The following is an 11,600-nucleotide window of genomic DNA, read 5'->3' as shown; positions in this document are numbered from 1 at the left end:
AGGACGAGGTGGCCAGTGGGAAGTCCTCTACACCTGGGAGAGCACGGGGGCTCACCTGCAGCCTGCTACTCTGCGGATCTGATTTCACAAGCCAGCCCCCCATGTTTACACCCGCTGCCTCAAATGAGGTCTGCAGAGCCCACGTGGGAGGGGGCACATACTGTGACAGGTCAAGTCACCGCCTCATCCTGAAAGCAAGGGGCGGCATTGGCCAAGATGCCCAAGGTGATGCCAGCAGTGTCGAGAAGGACACACATGCCAACAGAGGACCTGTGGGGGCTCAGCAGCGCCTGGCCAGCGGTCAGCTGAAACGCTTCCGTCAGCCTCCCAGGCAGGAGCCCAGCACGCTTGTGTTTTTCTTACGTCTCCCCAGCTCTGCCTGTCCTGGTCCTGCACCCACGCCCCTGCCCCAAATACATACACGAGTGAGCCATCCACAAGGAAAGACCAGAAGGGAGATCGAGGCCGGGGGCCACTGCATCCTGCATGTCAGTGCTGAGTCCAAGACGGTGTGACCCTGGCCAGGGACGTGGGGTCCACAAGCCCTCCTTCTGAGACATCCTGGAATAAGTGCCCCCCAGCTGGGAAAACAAAGGAGAAGCTTTCCAAGGTGAAAGTTGTTGGCAACTTTTAAGAAACATTTTCTTTTGGTTTTCTTTTGGTTTCCATTTATTGCGGTATCGGAGGTATTAAAAATCTCTGGCTAAGAAGAAAAAAATAGATATCAATATAGCAAAATCATACAGAGGCTAAAATTGAAAAGGGACTGTGTACGTAAAATAATGAAACCACGGAAGAATGTTTAAATGTTTATTTTCATGTTAAAAATGATGAGTTACCCTGTGGTTAGAATATACCTTTATGCTGGGAAATGTAGTCACTTTATTTCTGAAATATTTCCAGGGAAAAAAAAAGAGGAAAAAAATTCCAAAAGTAATGAAGAGTAAGATCAAAATATTCTGGCAGATTCCATTAGTGATGCCGCCAACAAGCCGCGCCCTCTCCAGGCCGCGTTCCTACCCGGTGTTTCCCCCACCATGGGTTTAGGTATTTTTGAGCGGGAGGTCTGTACATTTAAAAGCTACAGCATTGCATGCTTTTACTGTAAAATGTATTTATTCCAGCACACCTCTTGGTGCCTCGGGGTTATTATGTATGTTACATACAAAAATATCTGCTAGCCACATCCTCCCCGTAACCTCCACCACCCGTCCTGTCCCTTCACATCACAGGTGACACGCGGTACATCACACGTGTAGAATTTCGATGGGGGAGATGGTTGCTGAGTCTATAAACTATCGTGTCACTTACAGAGACGAGGACGGAGAATTGAAGCCATTTTTGAGATGATTCGAGTAGAAAAGACAATGGTCCCGGAGACATGTCGGAAGCAGGTGCAACCGCTCTGTGTGGTCGTTGAAGGCGGGCTGGTTAGTTCTCTGACACAGAGCCTTGACCGGTCCCAACACCCCAACACTGGGAAGATGCCTTTCCAAAAGGGTGAAAAAGGGTGCAAAGGATCAAAATGCACAAAGGCAGACTTCCGAAAACTTAAAAATGGACAAAGTACAAAGTGCTCGTCATGGACGTGGCAAATGGGACAAAAAGTAATTCATGTTTTCCCTGCATTAACGTGTACACAGACACCCTCTGCCTGGAGTTGAAGTCTGGGAGCTGACCCTGGCCAGGGTGCAACACAAAACCGCTGGGAGGTCAGTCAGTCCTCTGTCCGTGCGCACGGGGCATCCGAGGCTTGCTGGGGGGCGTTCTTCAGGGACGCTGGCAGGGTCTTCCGGCTTTCCCGCAGGTGCGACACTGTGCATGTAAGCTCGACTTCTGTGGTGTGCTGGCTGCTCCTGGATCCCAGGGCGTGGCCTGGGAGGCAGGACATCTGGCAGCTGGGGGCACTGGTCTCACCCTCCCCGTTCTAGGTGGCCTGGTCCCCGGGATGCCTGAGCCGCCCTCCGTGGGACCCACACAGCATCCAGCCTGTAGCCCCTTAGGAGGCTGGCTGGTGCTGGCCTCAGGGAAGGGGGTCCTAAGCATTCGCTTCTTAGAGGAAGGGGCTTTATCACCACTGATCTGTTCAGGTGATGAATCGCTCCGATCAACTGGCTATGCCGGCTGTAAAACACCTGGAAACCCCAGGCGCCTGCAGCCCCCAGGGAACGGACTTCAGGGTTTCCTAAGTTACATCTTTCCCCCACCCCGTTCTAGTTTAGATACTGAGGGGCATAGTTCCTGTTTGTTTTAAATGATCTAGTTGGAGAACAAGCAGATATAATCCACGGCTGCTGGTGAGCGGGAAACATTTAGGACAGAAAGAACCTCACTGAAATCCTGGGGAGCTGGGAATAGTGGCCACGCCAAGTCGGGGAGTGGCCCACGGTGCCCGTTCCGCTAAATACCGTATTCTCTGGCTTCTCACTATTCTCACACGGACATACGTGAGTGCATCCCTGTGAGTGTGCACTGTGCGGTAAAAGGGACCCCCCCCACACCGAGACCTTCCACGTGACTCTCATGGTGAACTGTACAGAGCCCGGATCACGCTGGGGGGCTCTGGCTCACCCCCGGGGGGGCATCTTCAGGACAGCGGTCAGTTTCCCGCTCCTGAGAGATCACGGGCTCGTTCTCCCTCTGACGCTCCCTAGTCTGCTCCAGCTTCTCAGTAACGCCTCCCACGGCAATGGTAACCCTACCCCTTCCCAGATCACCCCTGACCCAGGGCCTCACTGCGGCAACGGGGGCAGCCTGATGTGCGTGCGTGTGCCCGTGTGTGTGCACGTGTGTGCACGTGCATGTGTGTGCGTGAGGCTCACCCCCTACACCAGCTGAGCTTCCTCGGTTTCAGGCACAAAGTTGCCGTTATCTCGGAAGGCTGAAGATCCAAAGGGAGAGAACACTGAGAATGGTGCACAGGAGCGGGACTCGTCTGGAGAGCTACGTGGCATTGGCGTGTCAACTTCCTGCGGCCTCCCCGGCGGCCTGAGCTCCCTCCGCACCGAACCCTCGAGGAGCGGCCATAGCCTCCCCTGGGTGCCCGGGGTGCTCTTGCTGCCAGGCATCAGCCTTCTCTTTGCAAACTCCTTCCGAAGCCAACGCCCGGGTCTCCTGGCTTCCTTCACCCATCAGATTGGAAGATTTCTGAAACTTCACCATTCTCAGCCCTTAACCCCCATCTGAAACACAAGATGGGCTGGACACTGGCTTCTAGAGATCAGGCCCACAACCCTGCGGATTTTTGCACTGTTTGCAAACCCGCCACAGTCCCGTGGGCAGGAGAGACAGGTAGGGCACCGTGGCTGCCACATCGTGGCCCGAGGAGGCCGGTCGTCATGCTCCCATGCACAGAAAGCTTACAACAACCGGACGCGTCTCGTTGGAACTGCTTGCTCCTCCACCGCATGGTCAACCAACCGCTTCCTTCTCCTCCTGTAGGTCTTCACGATGCTGACCTTGACGTTTCTACTTCTCAGCCATGCAGATGGCACCGGAAAGCCTGGACTAGGTGGGCTAGTCCTGTGCCCGATTTCCCTGCTCTTCCACCGACGTAAAATGTTGTTCTGCTCTCCTAATCTGAAATTCTTGCTCCTGCTATTCTTTGAAAGACATTTTTTATTAAAAAATTACGCAGTGGGCCACCCTTTTTTTTCCCTCTTACCACTCTGACTTTCCAACATCTATGGTTTTTCTACCTACCTGCTTCTGAAAATCTCCAACAGTCATTTATTTTATGAAACTTGGAAGCAAGTTTCAGCCCATTCTTTTCTCCATCAGCGCCTACCCCGGGTAGGTTTGAGCTCTGCCAGACTCATGACTGATGATTTTTTTGGGGGGACGGGGGTCATTGTATGGATGGATTTTTACATATTGCTAAGTTGAAACATCATTGTACTTACTTTCTTTTTTTTTTTTCTTACCTCTGGTAAAATGGAAGTATAGCCTGAACATATTTCCTACACAATTTCCTTTCTGTGTAATAGCAATTTAAAATTTTGATTTCAGGTTGGATTACAAATTGTGTTGACCGGAAAGCACCAGTATAAATAAGACTGTCTCAGGGTCTTTCTGCCCTCAGAAATACACTCCAGGAGTCCCCCACGAATGTTCCACAAGCAGAAGATAAAAACAAATATGGTTGACAAGTGGTCACCAAAGTCTGTAAGCGTCGTATAGAAAACTGTAAAGATGGCCCTCCCTCGCAGTATATTAATACTCTATGTAAAATCCCATGTCCCAGTCTGATACAAGGAAGTTCCACAACAAAGAGAAGGGAGGACAGCGTGAGGATGAGCTTCTCAGACATTGCCCCTTAGGTAAGGGATGTGGGCAACGGAGAGCGCCTGTCGCCCGACACGGACGCGGCGAACGTCAGCAGCTGACACTCATGTGAAAATCAAACATCTCAGAGGAGACCGCGATTGCTTTTCTTCATGTTTCAAAAAGAATTCCAGAGGCCAAAGGAACCAGGTGCAGGTGCAAATGTGTATAAAAATAATGAGCAGCCTCGTAACAAATAAGGGCGGCTACATTCAGCATCTTTCACGTACGTCCAATCTCAGGCCAAGGGCAAGGAAAGTCCACTGTGCTTTAAAAGTTCTAGGAATAGAAAAATCCACAGCCGAGCCTCTTCTGATTCCACACGGCCGTTTGTCGCGAGATGACTAACAATGTCTGTGGGGTCAGGTTTAGGGTGTTCGCACTGAGCTGGTACCAGGCAGCACATATAACTGTCGTCTCGGAATCTCTCCAGGATCTACACGGGGCTGCTTTCGAGACATTTCCCAGCTTCTAACCCGGCTGCTATAGCTCTCCGGGCTTCTGCACCTGCTCAGAAAGGGATCCCCCCCCCAGACGGCCCCAAATGAAGCTTTGTTAAATCATCCCCTATTGCTGAACAAACTCACTGCTCCACCGTTCAAAAAACAGAAGGCATAAAGGTGAATACAAACGTAAGAAAGGAGTTCACATGTGGTCTTGCAGCCTTTCCATATAGTCTCTAAGGTCCCGGGGGCCCCCCAGCCCGGTGTCCTGGCAGACCCACTTGATGTTGTCCTCACTGTCAAACAGGATGGAGTTGGTATACGGGCCGCCGTCCTCCGGGAGGATGGTGGTGTAGGAAGTAAACTTGACTCTCTTCCGCTTTGGGCCCGATGGGTTTATAGGCTCACTTTTAATGTCTTTCTCATAGACATAGTCAGAGGGTCTGAGCAGTTGACTATGGAAAGTCTTCTGGGAGCCGCCGTTGAGAAGGAAGTTCCTCTCCTCGAACTGCAGCCCCCTGTCTATCATGGTCGTGCACTCCTCCGACGGGAGGGTGATGTCCACGGGGTTCTCCAGAAGTTCCACTTCATTCCCAAGCCAGACCCAGTCATGGGAATGGGGGATGTTGCCTTGTTCGCTCACAGCGAATCTTTTGTGTCTGTATTTCCAAGCAAATGCCACACAGTTGATCAAGAAGACCAAAATGGCCAGGCAGAAGACACAGAGCAGAGCGTACATGCCGATCTCCAAGTCAGTTAACCCCCTTGAGGTCACTGTCAGGTCACTGGGATTATTGGGTTCCGGTACCTTCCCTTGAGTGGGGAAGCTTGTGAAGGCGTCTGGACCGCCACTCTTGAGTGACTTCTTATCCTTTCCTTCCTGGGGAGACTGTGGGGTTGTGCTTTTGTTGCTACGTTCCTCTTGGCCAACAGAGGCGCCATGTTGGAACCACTCCTGACCTGCTCTCTCCTGGTTTCCCTCACGCTCGATGGAATTGCTGAAGTGGTCTTTGTATTCCCGACTGATGCCCTCAATATCATTGCTGCTTCCTTGGTGCTCATCAGTATTTGGTTCAAATCTGACCTTGACATTTCCTTTACCCACGGCAAGAACACTCTTCCTCTTTGTCTTCTGACAGGGCTCACTAATCATCATTTCTAATTTAATCAAGGGCCCTTGCCCTTCACCCTGTGCGACCACAATCGGCCATCCGGACGGAAGGTTTGCCTGGACAGACACCACCATTTCATCCAATGATGACACAGCAACTGAAAAATCCTTGGGATCGTAAATGTCTAAGGGTGTCACCGAACCATCACTGAACAAAATCCAAGAACTGACTATTGCTTCCTAAGAAAAATGAAACCAAAGCATTATGTTATAATCAGGCTCCTTCAAATTGCAAACATAAATATGATTTCCTACAGAATATTATTTAAATACACATACAGACTGAGAAAAATGACCTTCTATGTTTTATAATCTTGGATAGTTCTTGGCATGCCTTGAACTGGCATCAGTAACTATTGCCCCACAGATGTACTTTGATGAATGCGTTGAAGTGCGTGTTAATTTATTGCACATCATGCGACAGAAGTTGACTGTGACCTTTCTGAAGCACATTTTGAAAGATCAGGCAATTTATCTGAATCAAGATCAGATGCAACTCATCAGGCTACTGCTCCGGATAATATCACTCCGAGCACCCTTTATGCGGGAGCCAGTGCTGATGAAGCGGAACACGCACCGGCTGAGGGGCCTGGGCAACGACGCCTCAGGAGACCAGCTCACTGGGAAGGCCCCGCGCCCCGCTGCCTCTGCGAACCTTGTCACAGGTTTAAAGATGGAGGAGAGCTTTACAGACGGCAATGACTGTAAACAGTAGCGACTGGTGCCCATTAGCCATGCTTGTTCAAGCAGCTAAAATGGAATTTCCCAAGTATCAAAAACCACCTGCTTTGGCAGAAAGACAACATGGGATCCTTCAGTCATGGTCTAGCAGGGCACGCCGAGCGCAGGTAAGGCTGCGGTAAAGCAAATGGCGCACGGACACGTGGTCGGTGTATAAAAGCAGAAATGAGCGACATGTATCTAAGTCACTGGTATTTTTCTCAAAAAGACACAGGGTGGCCCTGATGAGAAGCAGAAAGAAGTTTCAAGGACCCCCCGTCCTAGCTACAAGCGCTCTCCTGATCTCCTCCGCAGTGTGAGAGGGAGGGATGTGGTCTCAACTGACCGGGGACAAAAGGACCCTGGAATCCCACCTGCTGCGGGGCCTGGAGAACATCTTGGGCAGACACCGTCGAGACGATGGCTCTCTTGTCTGCTCTGTGAGGCTGCAGGGCAAGGGACAAGCCGGCCACCAGCTGCACGCCCAGGTCCGCGATGGTGACGCGGTCATCCAGCACGATCACCGTCTTCTCAGCCAGGATGGAGTCGGACAGAGGTGAGAGTACCTTCAAAGGAAGCGAAAAAGCTCCAGTCTCTGCTGCACACAAGTGTTGGACCCTCCTAACTGACATTGCCACCAGCGCGTACCCTCAGTTCTCTACGGGCGGAGTGCACCTGTGGGAACCACGTGGGTACGTGGTGTGCTGGGTCAGTGACACTCACCAACAGGAGGAGTATGACAATACCACGCCGGCCCATTTCCCTTCCTCTGATTCAGGCCATGACAATACTAGTGTATTTCCCAAGAAGAGCGTAATTTAACTGTGAAGCAAGAGCTAAAGATTGCCCGCCTTGGCACCAGGCACGCAGACAGCGACCGTTTCCCAGCCACTACTTTTTAGGTGTGAAAATGGCAGAATTGTGGGAAAGCGCCTGCAGGGGACGGGGTTCTGCCACCTTCTCCTGCTGCTATCCTTCCAGGGAGCAGTAAGCAGCTCGCTACGGGACAACAGTGATCGCACTGTAGGCTGCTGTGTCGGCTGCTGTGTCACCGCTGGAGAGACCACGTGACAAGGTGGCAGAGGAATTTTTAATGTCCTAAGGAACCACTGCTTCTAATTTACCATCTAGTTTGCAACCAGGGGGGACTAACAAATGGAGAGGAGTATCCTGTCGGCAGAATTTCTAGAACTGTCCCCCTGCCCCTCCCACCAAAGATGTCCTCACTAATCTCTCAAGCCCGGGAATGTGAGGAGAAATTACTCTCATGACAACGCTGCATTTACATGGCAGGTTCGCTTACCCTGGATTACCCAGGTGGGCCCAGTGGCGTGATGTGAAGGCCATAAAAGCAGAGAGTCTTCCCTGGCTGGTGGCAGAGGGAAAGCCACAGGGATTCAAAGTGTGAGAGGGTCTTGACCCCGCCATTTATGGGAAGTGACACAGGCGTCCCCTCGGAGCACTGACTGACCCTGGTTGACAATCCACGAGGAAACAGATCCCTCAATCCCACACCCATGAGGAAGGGCGTTCTGCGAACAGCCTGAATGAGCTGGGAAGGGAGTCTTTCCCCAAAACCTCCACGAGAGCCCCGCCTGGCCACCACCTTCGTCTCAGCCCTGCGATACCCCGAGCACGGAACCCAGCCCAGCTCACGTCGACTCCTGACCGACAGAGCTGAGTCAATAAATTGGTGCTGCTTTTCGCTGCTCAGTTTGTGATAATGTGTCTCACAGCAGTAGAGAAGTCGTACAAAATAGAGCATGTTTAATCCAGCTCCGTCAAAACGGGCTTTGGCACCACCTCAAATATGACTTAACTATCAGTGGCAACACCTTAAATTTTTTACTAAAAAACATGTTACAGCATTTCTGCATAATTATTCCATTAAAACTGACCAGAAAAGTAGTTTTACCATTATTCTAATAAAATACAGAGCATGTAACTGTGGGTTTAAAAATTATTTTTAGTACAAATACACACTATTTAAAAATTTTCTGTCCACTGTTCAAAGCGTAATATACAGCTAAGTGCTTAACCCTCGGGTTGGGAAAATAAAACTAATTCCCTCAGGTTTGACCAACTTCTATTAGTGATACATGAGGAGTAAATTATCATACGGGGGAAAGGTCGCTTCCACTGTGCATTTAGTTTAGCTTTCGCTGGTGAAAGAAATTAGGTATTTTTTCCCAACCCTCCCCAAAATACAAGAATTAATTAACATTAGATTATTAAAATTGATGAATTCTCTTTTTGCTGCCCGTGATTCTCTGAGTGATGTGCACACATGTACACACACGCACGCACACCCACGCACTCGTCGGTACAGACTGGGGCCGGGCCATGGCACGGAGGCATGCCGTGTACCTGCACCGTGGTTATCCCCGGCTCCCGGCCCACCAGGGTCCGGCCGCCCTGCAGCTGCGCGATCCTCGGCTCCTCCACCTTCATGAAATCGGCCACGAGGTCAGTGATGTCGAACTGCCAGTCGGGGCCCAGCATGTAGCTCAGCTGACCCACGTCGGGCGTCTCGGCCACGAACTGGGTGAGGACGCGCACCGTGGCGTGCTGGTACTGCAGGGAGCAGCCCCTGCCCTTCCTCTCCTCGTCCTCCTCGTCCTCGCTCTCACGGGTGGGCCTGGGGCACAAAAGAACCAGGATGAACGTCAGGGTTGATAAGGGGCTTTGCACACTCGTCTTCCAGATTCGATGTGACCCTACGGAATACGCGACATGGTTTTGCTCCCCAGTGGATCTGCCCGCCATCGGTTCCCTCACTGACTGTTCCTTGTCGGTGGCCCCTGTGCACCACACAGACTGCCACCTGCTCAGAGCACAGAAGGCAAGCGCCACCCCCGCCTTCAGGGCCCAGCGCTGTGGGACACTCTGCCCCACACAGGCAGATGCTGCGTCCCCGTCTTGTGTTCTGGAACCCTGCAGTTTGAAACTGTCCCCACCATGGGGGATGTGAGGTCCCAGGTGGGAAGAGCTGCTGGGACCGGTTTCCACTCCCCCAACTCCGCACAGGCCTGGCACCTTCCCCCGGGAGTGACCCCGAGAATGATGCCCCTCTGCTCCCTCCAGGTGTGTGTGAGGGTCACCTTGGTCAAGGTGTGAGCGGGTGAGGACGGCCCCTGGGGGACGGAAGACCGTTGTGATCCATTTGTGTGGGACAGCTTGGCACCAGCTCCGGGATGTATGCGGCCTTCTGTTCCAGACAGGGTGGCTTCCTCTGAGCTCTTGGAGGCCGGGGGGCCCTTTCCCACCTCCCATTCCCCACCCCCATGGTGCTCAGCACTGAGCAGCTGTGGAGTCCTGCAGGAATCAAGGACACCTGGCTCATGGGTCCTTGCCTGGCTCCGCCCTCCTCCCACGGGCCCCAGTCCCTCCTCTCGCCTGGCCTGTGCACAGCCCACCAGAGAAATCCTTCCTGGCTCTGCTATTCCAGAACCTTCAACTCAAGATGAATCTGTCCTGTGTGCTCTGTAAGACAGGACCTTGTTTGGTGACCAGTTGACGACCATCACTGGACAGGGATTGGTGTCAGAGGTGACAGTGGAGTGATTCATATGCATTGAGTCACACCTACTATGTGCTGGGTCCAGCTGGACACGCTCATGTGACCATGAGAGCTGACACAGATGGACCACGTCCCACACGCCAACCACATACATTTGACTCCTTTAATCTCCACCCCAAGGAGGGAGGGTGTTTTCTTATCCTGATCTTACCAGTGGGGAAACTAAGGCACAGAGAGGAGAGGTCACTCAGCCCCAGCCACACAGCTAGCCATCTAGAGGTGGGATCCACACCCAGGCCACTGTGCCCCTCTGTGCCCTCTTTCTCTTTATAGCGAACTCCGTTCATCTTCAAAACAGCCACAAAACATGTTCCTATTTCTACACAAAGACACCGAGACTCAGAGTGGATAGTATGTGGTCTAGACAGCTGTGGAGCAGTGAATTTACAGACTTCCATTTGACTTCTGAAACCCACTTTCTTTAAAATAGATCCTTCCGCCTCCCTGAAAGGTCTCATTGGGAAAATAATAGGAAAACTTTTCACCAGCCCCCATAAAGCAGCACTGTGGGTTTCCCCAAGTGAGGGTTTCTGCTGGTGAGCGAGATGGTTTTGCGTGGCGAAGGGACATAGACATTGGAATGACATTCGGAAAAGTTATTCCCAGTTTACTTTTCAGTCCTTCTGATTACATCACAGGGAATGAAGGTCTCTGGTGCTGGCGGGTCTCTAACGCTTACCCGGCACCTGCTAGCCGACTTACTAGAGACCAACTCACACGGACGAACAGCAGTATCTACTCAGAACGTAATATCAACATTTTCTTTTCTTTGAGTTAATTTTTAGCAGTTGGCCAGTTTTGATAGCGAGGTGAAATGTCCCTTAAATAAATGAATAACACTGAAAAAAAAGCAATATTAAGAATATATTATGGGGAGGCAGTATCAGAAATGTGGTGAATAAAAAAGTTTTAGAAATACTGTATTAATGAAACCGGTCTGTCGTTTTAGGACAGCATTCTAGTATTTAAAAAAAAAAACTTAAATTTTAAGTTAACTAGAAATTCACAGTAAGTTAGAAAACAATGTACGGGGAGGCCCCGTATGCCTGGCACTGCTCCTGCAAGGTTAACGTCTCCCACAACCACAGGCCAATGCCAAGACCCCGAGACAGATGCTGGTACGAACGACAGAGTTTATTCAGAGTTCAACAGTTTAACCAGAACACGCGTGTGCGTGTGTGTGTTTCTATGCAGTTCTGTCACCTGAGGATTCATGGAACCATCACGACAATCAGGACACGGAACGCATCTGTCCCCACGGGGGTGCCGCGGGCTCCTCCTACGTACTCTGCACCATCCCGAACCCACGGCGACCACCAGTCTGCTGTCCGTTTTCCGCATCTTTGTAACAGGACCATACAGG

At 51.4% G+C, this 11,600-nt stretch overlaps 1 protein-coding gene across 1 annotated transcript in view; it reads right to left on the bottom strand.

Moving 5' to 3' along the window:
• Nucleotides 1-3,675: 3,675 nt before the first annotated feature.
• The window catches only part of TMEM132B (transmembrane protein 132B), a 222,794-nt gene continuing 214,869 nt past the window's right edge, over nt 3,676-11,600 (bottom strand). The window contains exons 7-9 of the mRNA XM_040619421.1: nt 9,025-9,295; nt 7,032-7,223; nt 3,676-6,117 (exon numbers count right to left, since the gene is read on the bottom strand). Coding sequence (XP_040475355.1) covers nt 4,969-6,117; nt 7,032-7,223; nt 9,025-9,295 — 1,612 coding nt within the window. The 3' untranslated portion in view covers nt 3,676-4,968. The remainder of the gene's footprint in view (nt 6,118-7,031; nt 7,224-9,024; nt 9,296-11,600) is intronic.

This window comes from Ursus maritimus, unplaced genomic scaffold, assembly GCF_017311325.1.
Source record: "Ursus maritimus isolate PB19 unplaced genomic scaffold, ASM1731132v1 scaffold_33, whole genome shotgun sequence".
Classification (NCBI taxonomy): Eukaryota; Metazoa; Chordata; class Mammalia; order Carnivora; family Ursidae; genus Ursus; species Ursus maritimus.
This window is presented reverse-complemented; position numbering and strand designations above follow the sequence as displayed.